We start from the raw sequence: 13,707 nt of genomic DNA, 5'->3' as shown, positions 1-13,707 counted from the left end.
ATACTGTCAGATGAGGTGTATAAAATGTAAAATACTACAAGATCATATTTTCATTTCATTGAGGTCCTTTTTTTAATCCCTGAAAATGGGATAAATTCATCCAAACAAATGAACTCTGTGGCAGTGGAGACCGAACGTCGCTGGAGGGCGTTTTCTGCAGCTGCCGCTGGGGGCGCTGTTCTGGATGGTGCTCGGTGGGCTGCTGGATCGGAAGGTTAAAGGTCAGCCGGTGTAACGAGTCAGCAGACGATCACCAGCACACCGGTGTCACTCCACCCGCCGGCTGTTGCGGTTACACACACACACACACACACACACACACAAACGCGGTACCGTGGTGAACCTCAAACGTCGTCCTAGAAAATGGCCAAAAAGCGGAGAGAAAAACGAGAGACGGACGGTTTGTCTTCGACGCAGGAGGACATGAAGGCGAATACGACCGACTCTCCGTTACTGAAAGGTGGGTTCACGGTGGCGGCTTACTGTTAACCTGAAGGGGAAAGAAGAGGAAACCATACACCCGTTGGTGGTACAGAATGATGACGGGGGGGGGGGGGGGGGGGGGGGGGGGGGGGGGGGGGGGGGGGGGGGGGGGGGGGGGGGGGGGGGGGGGGGGGGGGGGGGGGGGGGGGGGGGGGGGGGGGGGGGGGGGGGGGGAGATCCATTTGGCAACGTCGACTTTTTTATTTATTTATTTAGTTATTTATTAACTTTGAAGTACCGAGCAGGAGCTAATGTTAGCAGGATCCAGCTAGCTTAAATTAGCCGACGACCGTTAGCTTCACAACGCTAAAGCTCATGAAAAGTACAACGCAGAGTCATCTGAAATATGTCCCTGGTCTATTTAGTGTTCAGAGACAGACTGGTCACTATTATGAAGGTGAAACCGAGAGAAAAACCTTAAATCTCTGAACGTTTTATTACCAAGTGAGGTCAACGAAGAGTGCTGACTGCGACCACACCGCGTGGGAAGCGTTCAAATCCTCTAAACTAAGCTGTACAACACAACAGAGAAACTCCCTGTAAACATGATGTTAAAGGTCACCAAGCATTAAAAGTAACATATAAGTAACGGTACTCCTTTATAATAAAATAACTCTTTTGATTGTTATACATGATTGGATCGTTATTGCTGATAGAGAAGTATGTAATCAGTGTTTTATTGTTGTTGGTGGACGTGGAGCTGTTTTAAATTAAAATTAGCAATGGTCTATATTTCACAAGAGTGTCGTATGTTTGTATGTGTGACAGTTTTGAGTTGTAAATTAACTACTAACCGCAGCTGTCTGATAAATGTAGTGGAGTAAACGGTACAGTATTTGCCTCGGAAAAATTATGTAATAGATGTGTTTAAGGGGCATGAAATGGAAATACTAAAATAAAATATAAATACCTAAAAACTCCTTCAAGTACAATACTTGAGTACATGTACTTAATTACATTTGATCACTTTGTCCTGGACATTCCTGTCTAAAGTGGCTAAGTTTGAATAAGGATAACGGGGAGTATTACACTTTAAAGATCCCTTTTATTTTGCCCTACGACTGGGCTGGACATTGTTATTTTATTCATACTGTGATATGAGATCACATTGTCTTTAGAGTTTGAATTTCATATTATTGATATGTCATCATCTCCTGTTTTTAAAAGCTGCATTGCAGTAAGTCATTTTGTGAATTTACCACTTTTTGTTGTGTTATTTGGCTTTATCTCCACATTACTGATGATTATTAGTCCAAAAATTGTTTTGAACGTACCAAGAGTCATCCCAACAATATTGTAGCAATAAACATCAACAAATCAATATTGAGATGTTTGTTCAAAAATATATATGGTGATATTTGATTTTGACCATCTCGCCTAGCCCTAATCAAAGGTAGCATACAGCATTTAAAAATAGACACATCTGTTTAAAGATAAAAACCATGAACAACTAAATTAAAAGAAATCTGTTAACTTTTCAAATACATTTAAATCAATTATTTTGACACGTAATGTTAGACCTCCATTAACTTCCACTGCACATAAAACATCTAGAGCCCATTTATACCCGAGTATCTCCATACATCCAACCTTCAACCTTCCTCCAGCCCTGTGTCAAAGTGTGGTTCCTCCCAAACTTTACTCTTTCTTGTTGTCCAAACCACCAGCTCAACAACCCCAGATAAGAAGTTTACCAGAACTTGTATATCCATTTTTTTCTGTAAAAACAAAAACACAGAATGCTGCTTGATATAAAATAATGCGATGTGGGTGAGCATGATGACAGTGGTGTAACAGAGCCAGAAAAACCCTCCAAGCTGATGACAATACCGTGTTATGAAGTTGTGTTCCTTCGTGTTACCAGCATGATGACACGAAGCCCAAACTAGAATTTGTTATCTAAACCATCCAGTAAGTCATTGAAATATCTTAGATTTTACTCTCAGCTGCCAGTTTATCAGGAATACATTGCTAAAACTAATACTGTAAATTCTAACTTCACAATGGTTACAATCACTTTATTTATTTACCCAGGATCAATACCAAATAATAAAGTGGCATGTCAGTTTTATATTGTTATAACAGTGTCACTTTTGCTTGACTTGACTGGACCAGGTCCAACCTGAGCCAGAACTATAAGCTTTGGAAATATTTTTCAGTGTCAGCAGCAGTGTAATGAATATGTGTGGTTGGGATGTGCTTTCCGTATCAGTTTGTTAATCAGTCATAAATAGTGTTAAGTTGTTATTAATAATTTGCTATTGCCTACCAGGTTCTCCCAACATATTTCTAAAGTGCTGCAGTTGGTTTGACAAATAAACAAACAAACAAAACAGTTCACTGCTAAATGATTAAAATGTTCTGTTAAATATCGCAGAATATCTTTAGCTGACGTTTTAAATGAATAAATGTTACACTGTTTCCTTGTTATTATGTGTTTATTGAAAGCATTATGAAACAGACGGTCTTAGCAACAGTCTGTCTCACTGGGGAGACTCAGTGCCCTGTAGGGCTTGAACAAGTGATGCAAAACACAGAACAAATTACACAAGGCTCCCTGTTGGCTCGTTTGGTTAAATGGTAAACTTTTCATTTTGGGATAAATTTCTTTCTTTTCCCTCAGAAGCTGAATATAGTGTAGGAGGCTCAGCACGCATGTCTCTACTGATTCTGGTGTCCATCTTCGCCTGCTCGGCCTCAGCCATGTACCTGGTATACATGAACTTCCCAGAGCTTCCTGAGTAAGTTGCTTTATCAATTATTAAACTTGATTAAAAGTGAGGCATGACAATGTCCATATTTAGAAAATTTTGACCTATTATGTATTAATAATATTGTTTGTGTTTAAAATGTAAAAAGATCATTAAAAAAATTTTGAAAATATATTATTAATAATAATATAATGATCTCAGAAAACTTTTACAGTTACAAAATGCTTTGCACAGTGCAGTGAAGTCGGTGAATTATCTGGTTTGCTTGTTTTAGTATTAGGTGTGGTAATGAAAGCTGTAACCTGTTTTCTTACCTAAAAACACTAATGATCAGAGGGAATTTCTTTTCGGGAGACTTTTATTTTCACAGTTCTGCTGTGTGGGATACATGACTTTGTGATGTTCAGCATCAGCAAGGCTCGAAAAATAAGTGGTGATGACAGAGTCACGTGTAAATGACACTTAATACAAAAGGAGTATAACACAGACTATTTGTGTGCAGATGGGTTTGACTGTGCATGGAAAGTATTGTCTGTAAAAAAGTAAGTCAAAGAGTTAATAGGTCACCAAACAAAGAGAGGTAGATGCTGTTCCTTGTTAGATAGGCACGACGTTGTTAGCCAGGAGGCTTGTGGGGCTCTGGACCAGTCTGAGTTTGTTTCTGGCAAACTGGCTGAGACTGGTAAATGCACCAAAGGAGACAGGACAGCAGTGGGAGGAGCTTTTTCCAAGTCTTTCAGTTGAATACCGTGAGAATGACTGTTATTTTTCAGGGGAGGTAAAACTGAGCTACTAATTTTGGCATACTGCTGTTGGACTTGGGCTCCTGCTAGTACAAAGACAATATGTGTAAAGCCCCCAGTCCTGCGTGTTCTTTCAATGAGGCAATAGGAGAAGATGTCAGGCTTCAAGGTATTTTTTTAACAGCCACAGAATAATCCGTTTACAGAGCTCTGGGTCCAGACTATGTTTCCCTGACCGCAACAGAGTATGTGTCAGTTCACGAAGTCTGACCTCCTGACTTTCCCTGATCCAGTCTTCTTATAGTACAGGAACCAAAAAGTCATGTGTGGTGATGTCCTTTGTTGATTGGTCGAGGTGGTGGTTGTCTTCCTTCACACCCTGGAGTTCTCGCGACAGCAGTTTGTTCCTGTTTATGACTCAAAGAACAACAGTATGTGACCCCAAAGGTCACAGACCTCCCCCTGTGACCTTTTGGTTTTACACAGCACTTCAAAGAGAAACAGAATATGACCCCAAAGGTTGCAGACCCCCTGTAACCTTTTGGTTTGGCCCAGCAGTATCACTCTCATTCACAAACACAGCCTTTTGTCTACACCTTGGGATTAATAGTTGATAATACGACTTTATGTGTAAGTAATATGATATGGCATACATATATGTTGTATTATTGTAAACATAACCTAGCACAGAATAGCACACTGCTCAAAATGCAGAACTGAAGGAATACAATTCACAGTGGTATTGTATCTGATTCAAACAGTATATAGGCCAATACTTATAAATATCTGTTTCCTCATAGATGTTAGAGAACATTTTAAAATTTAATGTATATGTGTGCATCTGCCAAAACAATCAATTATGTATTTTTTTTTATATATGTATCTGAATTAGAGCAAGCATTAGCTGCTGGGGCACATTATATGTTCAACAGGTCAGCCTCTACACTCACCCTCCCTTTATTTGGAACAAACCTGTCGCGAACCATATTATTCTAACCAATGTCAAATGAAGCGCGGATGTTGAGCAGCAGTGGTACAAATTAATTTTTTTTAAAAACAAAAAAACGTTCTGCTTGCTATATTTCTATGCTACATTTGAACGTGTCAAAAAACATGGAAATATTAACAGAATTATTGTTTTTTTTTTCAGTGATGAAATGGAGAAAATCAAGATCCCTAAAGACATGGATGATGCCAAAGCATTGGGAACGGTGCTGTCCAAATACAAAGACACCTACTATACCCAGGTGTTGGTGGCCTACTTTGCAACATATATTTTGTATCCTTTGAGAAAATGTGTGCATCTTTTGGAAAAATATATCTCTGCTCTTTCTGTTGAGAATGTTGTCAAAATTGCCTTGTTTACTTCAGGCCGTGGTTGATAGTCTGGTTTGCAGCGATAGTTTGTGGCAGCAGTTAATTTATCGTTAACTGAGGTCAGCATTTTACTCTTTTTTTTTTTTTTTTTTTATTTTTTTTTATGGATTTCTTGTCTCAAAATAGTTTTTGGGCTGCTAGTTCATGATCATTGGATGCCACCATGACAAACTATGTTTACAGCTCCATCAGTTATTTCCTTGATTGAATCTTCTGGTCTGCACTCCTGACACGTTATAAATATCTGTGGGCTAACAAAACCTGCCCAGGAGCATCTCTGCCACCTAAAACGCCTTTTTTTTTTTTTTTTTCGTCACTTAAATGTACAGTATGAAATCAAAGATTCAACAGAGGGACTGCAGGACAGAGAGGAATATACCTTAGTCGTATTTATTATTGTTAATCGGTTTACGTGGCTACACCTGTGTGTTCACTGTATGTTTTTGCAAAGTCGTTCACCTTGACGATTTTATCAGCCTTCAGACATTTGCAATCCCTGGATCGATCTTCCTCAGCATCCTGTCTGGATATCTTTACCCTTTCCCCCTGGCTCTTTCCTTAGTCTGCTTGGTGAGTAAGAACAGGATCAAACATATATGATTGAAAACAAATAATGTGTTGTTATATGATTAACTGGGGACTTGGTTGGGAAATTAAAGATTTGAATACTCATCTGTTTTCCAAAGATGGATTTTTCCTCTGTAAACTTCAGATTTCAGTGAAATTACGGTTGACAATTTAAAGCTGGTCAACACAAACAGCAGTGTAAATTTTTTTTTTCTAAATCGGCATTGGCTGTGCTTATGTTTTTGTAAAGAACTAAATACTATTTGGGAATTGTTGAACATGCTCAGCAAGAGTTCCATTTAGATTTCATAAAAGTTAACAGTTTGACAGCAGGACTTCAATTTCTAGCAAGTAATGTGGCTGCATTGCATCATAGTCAGAGTTATGGCCATTCTAGGTTGGACTTTTTTCTTTTCTGCAACAGCTGTGGTCCCATGTTTGTTTAATGTTGGTAAGATTACAATGTGTGCAGTTTTTCTTCAGACTAAAACATGATGCTTTTGCAGTTTCAACCAGGAAGGGTTGTGGTAAAAGTGTAAAACCACCAAAACCCTCAACCTCTTCTTTGAAATAGTTCCCTGTGTTTTTAACACATCTACAGTGGTGTGAAAAAGTGTTTGCTCCCTTCCTGATTTCTTATTTTTTTGCATGACTGTCATTTAAATGTTTCAGATCATCAAACAAATTTAAATATTAGTCAAAGATTGCACAAGTAAACACAAAATGCAGTTTTTAAATGAAGGTTTTTATTATTAAGGGAGAAAAAAAAATCCAAACCCACATGGCCCTGTGTGAAAAAGTGTTTGCCCCCTAAACCCAATAACTGGTTGGGCCACCCTTATCAGCAACAACTGCAATCAAGCGTTTGCGATAACTTGCAATGAGTCTTTTACAGCTGTGGAGGAATTTTGTCCGACTCATCTTTGCAGAGTTGTTGTAATTCAGCCACATTGGAGGGTTTTCCAGGACGAACCTCCTTTTTAAGGTCATGCCACAGCATCTCAATAGGATTCAGGTCAGGACTTTGACTAGGCCACTCCAAAGTCTTCATTTTGTTTTTCTTCAGCCATTCAGAGGTGGACTTGCTGGTGTGTTTTGGATCATTGTCCTGCTGCAGAACCCAAGTTGGCTTCAGCTTGAGGTCACGAACAGATGGCCGGACATTCTCCTTCAGGATTTTTTTGGTAGACAATAGAATTCATGGTTCCATTTATCACAGCGAGTCTTCCAGGTCCTGAAGCAGCAAAACAGCCCCAGACCATCACACCACCACCACCATATTTTACTGTTGGTATGATGTTCTTTTTCTGAAATGCGGTGTTGCTTTTACGCCAGATGTAATGGGACACACACCTTCCAAAAAGTTCAACTTTTGTCTCGTCAGTCCACAGAGTATTTTCCCAAAAGTCTTGGGGATCATCAAGATGTTTTCTAGCAAAAATGAGACGAGCCTTAATGTTGTTTTTGCTCAGCGGTGGTTTTGGTCTTGGAACTCTGCCATGCAGGCCATTTTTGCCCAGTCTCTTTCTTATGGTGGAGTCATGAACACTGACCTTAACTGAGGCAAGTGAGGCCTGCAGTTCTTTGGATGTTGTTGTGGGGTCTTTTGTGAGCTCTCGGATGAGTCGTCGCTGTGCTCTTGGGGTAATTTTGGTCGGCCGGCCACTCCTGGGAAGGTTCACCAGTGTTCCATGTTTTCTCCATTTGTGGATAATGGCTCTCACTGTGGTTCGCTGGAGTCCCAAAGCTTTAGAAATGGCTTTATAACCTTTTCCAGACTGGTAGATCTCAATTATTTTCTTTCTCATTTGTTCCTGAATTTCTTTGGATCTCGGCATGATGTCTATCTTTTGAGGATCTTTTGGTCTACTTCACTTTGTCAGGCAGGTCCTATTTAAGTGATTTCTTGATTGAGAACAGGTGTGGCAGTAATCAGGCCTGGGTGTGGCTAGAGAAATTGAACTCAGGTGTGATAAACCACAGTTAAGTTATGTTTTAACAGGAGGGGGCAAACACTTTTTCACACAGGGCCATGTGGGTTTGGATTTTTTTTTCTCCCTTAATAATAAAAACCTTCATTTAAAAACTGCATTTTGTGTTTACTTGTGTTATATTTGACTAATATTTAAATTTGTTTGATGATCTGAAACATTTAAGTGTGACAGACATGCAAAAAAATTGGAAATCAGGAAGGGGGCAAACACTTTTTCACACCACTGTATACATCACTGCTGCTAAAATTTTAAATAGCAGTCACAGAGATTTACATAATGAGACACACTTTTAGGTCAACTTGCAGTTATATGTTTGTGGAAGTAAGCAATGATTTTTTTATTAATTGCAGCCATGAGATTGTTGTGGGTTTTTTGTGATCCTATGCTTCATGCAGTAATGGTGTTTTGTGTGTCGGCAGTGTTCTGGCCTCGGTGCTTCTTTCTGCTATATGCTGTCATATCTGGTGGGCAGACCCATGGTCTACAAATATCTCACGGAGAGAGCGCAGAAATGGTCCCAGCAGGTAAGAGCGTTCACAGTAAATGAGAAATCTTTTCTTTGAGATGTTTGTTTTCAGCAGGTTTTTATTTTTTTTAAAGTTATATGTAATTACCAGTACAACTGTGCTGTACTCCGATTTTATTGATACTTTGAGAGTAATTCTATATGGGAATTTTGGGGGCTAAAGTATGTTTTTCCAAAAAGAAGTACTGTAAAATGACTATAATGACAAAGGTTGGGCTTCAACTAATGATTATATTCTTTATTGACTATTCTAATGATTATTTATGTGATTTAATAGTGAATGAGTTTCCCAAAGCACAAGATTATTTATTAAAATTAGCTTCCAAAATCCTTATATGACAAAGAAAAGTTGCAAAGCAGCAAATGGTCACACATGAGAAACGGATGATTACAATTTTGTTTTGAAAATGGTCAAAAACAATTAATTGATTAAAATTGTTGCCAAATAATCTTCTGTCAATAGACTAACTGATTAATTGACTGATTGTTGCAGCTCCACACAAAGACACTGAAGCTGTTTAATGCCATTGTTAATGGATGCATCAATCTGACTTTTTCCATCCCTGTACTGATAGCTGGGCTTTGTGAATCAGCCAGTACCGAATCCCGATGCAATACCAGAGTTTAATGATTAGCTGTCAGCCTCCCTATGTGGAAGAGATGTCTTTTAGGCAACGTCCGGCTTGACCTCACAGTGTGAAATGCCTTCAAACAGCTGCCACTTTGTGGTTGGCTCCCTTCATGCGTGCAGCTCCCGCCCTCTTCCTTTCAGCAAAATGGCTCGGTCTATTGGCTGACTGCTGATGCATGACATTGAACGAGCATGTAGACGTAAACTTAGAATTGTATTGATCAGCCCCATTGTCACTGATACTGACCCAGCTAAATGAGTCAGTATGGACTGATATACTCTTCAATATCAGTATTGGAACGGTGCATCCTTAGTTAATGGTGGTGTTGTATTGTAGTCTGAAATGTAATCTTAATATTCCACATGACAATACAAACCTCCCAGAGAGAATTTATTGCAGAGCTGTTGTATTGGATCACAATGTTTTGCACCAGTGTAACTTGGTTCTGCTCATGACTTTTTGCTGGCAGGTTGACAAGCATAGAGATCATTTGATCAATTACATCATCTTTCTGAGGATAACCCCCTTTCTTCCCAACTGGTTCATCAACATCACCTCGCCCGTCATCAATGTGCCTTTGGGGGTTTTCTTCATCGGTACCTTTCTTGGTAAGAATGTCTATCCCTGCTGTTTCATTTTATTTTCATATTATTAATGTCACTGCCTCACCCTTTTTTTTGTTCTGGCTGATTGACAGGAGTGGCACCCCCATCCTTTGTAGCGATCAATGCTGGTACAACACTGTACAAGCTGACAACAGCTGGCGAGGCTGTGTCCTGGAACTCCCTGGCTGTACTTGGTGTTCTCGCTGTGCTCTCGATCTTGCCAGTCTGCTTCCAGAAAAAGCTGCAGCAGAAACTAGAGTAGAGCACTAAACACTGCAGCACCTCATCTGCTGGCTGATCCCAACATCCCCTTCCCTCGGCTCAGGAACATGCAGCTGTCACTCAAGGTGCTCTGCATCGGTCTCATACACAGCTGCAGGTGTGAATCTCTGTGCACAACAAGCACTCACTGAACACAAAATGCATGCAGTGGTGGGTTGTTCCTGATGTTAGGTAAAGTATAAACTGGCCGCTGCTTGCACAAGTTTGCTTTTGGTTTCTGTGACTCATGTTGTTGATTGTGGCACATCTTGTAAATAAGGGAAATTGTGTGGGGGTTTTTTGTTGGATTTTTTTTTTTTCAGTTTAAGGCATTGATCATTACTTTATATTTCTTGTCAGACAGTTAAAGGTGCTACATGTAGGATGCTTTATTTGATTGCAAGTACCAATTGCTCCATATAGTCAACTTTTTCTTATTTTTTAAGAAACTCATCAATACCTTGTTGATGCTCTTGTAAACATCTTACATTACTGCAACAAAAGTTTGCTTTGGCAGTAGCATATCAATTACTGCATCCTTTTGGTAGCACCTTTAACTCCCATTCCCTTTTTGATATTTATTTTAACATGCTTGTGTTTAATTTCTACCTATTGAAGTGTACCATCACAGCAATAACTGTCACTAGTGTTGAAAGGGGATGTTTGTTTTTTTGTGAAATTGTGGTACCTGGTTCTTGCCTTGGTAAACATATGCAGTAAGAAAAAATGAAAATTGTGGAGAAGAAACAAGTTCATCATTTGTTGACATGTTCTTCCTCAAAAGGTGCCTGGACCCACCGCCACACAATATACCCTTTTGTTTTCATCCATCTCTGTTCATATTAGTAGCCTAAAGCAGCACTTTGTTACTGCAACTTGTAAATAACAGACAAAACTGATGTAATATTTTCTCACAGGTCTATACTGCAGAATGGCAAACTCCAAGTTTGATTTTTTTTTTTTTTTTTTTTTTTAATCAAGTAGTGAATTTAATGCACATTGATTTGTGTGTGGAAACTTGCCTGCAACCCAGAAAGGGTTGTGAAAAGAAAAACTGGTTTGTCTTTGTTTGTAAATTTGAAAAATCAAAGGGTCAGATGGGTTCTCAAGTTTTGGATGAAGTGCTAGTAATGCACTTCCGTGTGTCTACTGTGATTATATGTGTTCATCTCTGCCCCCATGATGTTTGCTATGCCAGTATAGAACTGGTGATGTTGTCCATACCAGAGGTGACACACCGATGACCTCGAACAGACTGTGTGGTATCCAAGCCTTACCTTGCTTTTAGTTACTCCATTCTTCACCTGGGGAAAAATATTATGAAGCCTGATTTATGTTGCTAGTTTGTGTTCTTTAAAAAAAAATTTTGATGGCTAATTGTGTCCTCTGATAGCAAACCTTACAGATTTTTTTTTTCTTTTTCGGTATTTAGATGTGTTGCCTGTGTACAGGGGGTAACTTATTGCTGCTGTTTAAAACCTTTCTGGATGGATACCAGAGACATTAATGCAGTGAATGTACATGCAGGTAACAGTTCTTATACAACAGACGTATCCATAATTTCTTAAAATTGCACATCTAGAGGTAGTTGTGCATTTTGAGGTGTTCTGTTTTTTCTTTAATGTCTTAATACACAACGGACTTACTGAACTACTGTAAAATCATTAACCTCTCAAACGCACATTACAAATGACTACATAAACATTCATTGATTTAAACACAAAAACAATACTACATTAGCTATGTTGTTTTTATGGTTCTTACTGTTTTATGAGAGCTGCAATTGTACACCTGAATTACACTGTTGTCTTGGAAAATGGACATTGAGTAAATGGTTCAGTAAAGCAGTAAAATGTTATAAACTGATTCCTAAAAATGTTAATTTTTTTTCTTCATATTTAAATAGAAGCTATGATTCATTTGTGTTATGTTTTCCTTGATGCTAAATCTGCCAAGAAATATAAACTTGTAGATTTGAAATTATTTTGTTTCCTCTTTCCTAAATTATTAAAACATTTACCTATTCTAAACTTCATGCTGAACATATCCTCAAATTGGACATGTTATTGGTGGTTTTCATCCAGCTACCCAATCAAAGTTTTAAGCTCATTCTTGTGTGACCTCCTGTTAAAATTTCTAAAGGCAATATTATTTTGTACTGAGAAGTAATGTATTGTAGTATGAAGTGTTTACAGATTGCAGCTTTCTGTCCCTATCTAATCTGTTTTTATATTTATTTAATCATTAAAATTATCTTTATAGAATGTAATTGAGTTCTGAGAATCATCTGTATAGAGAACCTGTTTAATTATTGATGATAAATATCGAATTCTTCAAATTTGGGGTTTCCTAGCCAATATGTATCAAGCTGGTAGATAAATCTTCTGCTTTTTTTGAATGTCATAACATGCAGTGAATTTATATGATTCTATATGATATGATGCAAACAAAAGCATTAAATGCTGTAGCCCATACAATTGTTAAGTGTAGCTGAAAACTTAGTGTGCTAATTGAACTGCAAACACATGTTAATGTAAATACCGTACTTGACACAGTAGCTGCTCTCACAAAACTAAAGTGAGAGTTTAGTGCCACCCGGTGGTGACATTGTAACAAACCTGCTGTGCAGTGGTCTGCTAGCATGATACGACTTTCACCTATTCACAGTAACGTACTGTAGTGTGTGCTGCAGTGTAAATGTTTTATAAAATGTGTTAATCAGAGGAAGTTTAATTTAATAGTAAAAGTAAACATTAAAAACACGTCCCTGCATTAAAAGAGATGACAACACCATGATTTTTCTTGATGGAAAAAGAAGAAAAACTGGATCAGTGTGTAGATTTGTAAGCAGGTTACTATATTTTTCTTTGATTACATGCTGGTGAAATGGCTTATCTAATGATGAAATAAAATATACTTTATGGTGGCAAATAGATTTTCTTTAACATTAAATTCAGATTAGCAGCATAGATTTTAAAACATTTGAGCTCATCAATCCATTTTTTTGTTGTCGAGAACCTTAAAAATATGTTAAATGTGAAGTTGCTGTTTTATAAAAAAAAAAAAAAAAAAATCAGCCCAGTATGATTTTGCAAACACAAGATCAAAAGAAATTAACCAAAAAAAAACAACCAAAAAACATGTCACTTTAAGTCCTATCAGCACCCAACCTTTTCCAACAATGTTCACAACATAAAGACTTATCTGAATAATGTACGCAAAGAACAAATGAAAAACCTTTCCAACACATAAAATCAAAGCATGAAATTCGGATGTTTTTCTGGTAATAAAGAATCACCACCTTGCGGTTGTTTGCCTTCGGCGATCAGTCAAGTTGCACTTTACATCCGTGGCTGTACAGACGCATATGATGGTATGTAGGGTACTTAAATGTGTTCACATGCTTGCATTGCATCAATTTGGCAGGACAGAAGATCAATGCAATCAGCACAGATTCAAGATGACACCCAAGATTAGCGCCACCAACTCAGTGTCTGGCATAAATATAAAATATGGTCACAGTCTCCTCTTCTGTTCCTCAGTTATGGTGTTGAATAATGGCTGAAAAAGACATAAGATCACAGTGACCTTTGACCACCAAAATCTTACCAGTTCAACCCTTATAAAATTGAATGTTTTTTCCAAATATAAAGAAATTCCCTGCAGTTGTTCCTGAGATATCCTGTTCACTAGAAAGGGGTGGGCGGATGGGACGGACATGAGGTGACTTCTTTCGTAAGCAACAGATGTAGAATCAGGTCAGCCTTGTATAACAACATCTTTTGTGGGAGATATATCAATCTCTCTC

At 38.3% G+C, this 13,707-nt stretch overlaps 1 protein-coding gene across 2 annotated transcripts; it reads left to right on the top strand.

The window, feature by feature from the left end:
- Positions 1 to 230: 230 nt before the first annotated feature.
- tmem41b (transmembrane protein 41B) lies at positions 231 to 12,168 on the top strand. 2 transcript variants are annotated; one of them, XM_069693421.1, is made up of 7 exons: positions 231 to 460; positions 3,110 to 3,224; positions 5,088 to 5,216; positions 5,791 to 5,884; positions 8,295 to 8,399; positions 9,503 to 9,641; positions 9,731 to 12,168. In XM_069693421.1, exons 1-7 carry the CDS (start codon positions 364 to 366, stop codon positions 9,898 to 9,900), a joined length of 849 nt encoding a protein of 282 aa, XP_069549522.1. In that variant the 5' UTR covers positions 231 to 363; the 3' UTR covers positions 9,901 to 12,168. The 2 variants fall into 2 exon arrangements, with proteins under 2 accessions (XP_069549522.1, XP_069549521.1); XM_069693420.1 differs by having other exon boundaries at positions 3,107 to 3,224.
- Positions 12,169 to 13,707: the final 1,539 nt, after the last annotated feature.

Source organism: Brachyistius frenatus, unplaced genomic scaffold, assembly GCF_029030835.1.
Source record: "Brachyistius frenatus isolate BFR_SWC_R1_liver_20210118 unplaced genomic scaffold, ASM2903083v1 Contig_15, whole genome shotgun sequence".
Taxonomy (NCBI): Eukaryota; Metazoa; Chordata; class Actinopteri; family Embiotocidae; genus Brachyistius; species Brachyistius frenatus.
The sequence above is the reverse complement of the archived record's forward strand: the minus strand, read 5'-3'. Positions and strand labels throughout refer to the sequence as shown.

Coding starts and splice junctions, on each gene's coding strand:
- tmem41b (XM_069693420.1), top strand. CDS start 364: ATGGCCAAAAAGCGGAGAGAAAAACGAGAGACGGACGGTTTGTCTTCG. Junction 3,225..5,087: donor AACTTCCCAGAGCTTCCTGA/GTAAGTTGCTTT, acceptor TTTTTTTTTCAG/TGATGAAATGGAGAAAATCA. Junction 9,642..9,730: donor CTTCATCGGTACCTTTCTTG/GTAAGAATGTCT, acceptor GCTGATTGACAG/GAGTGGCACCCCCATCCTTT.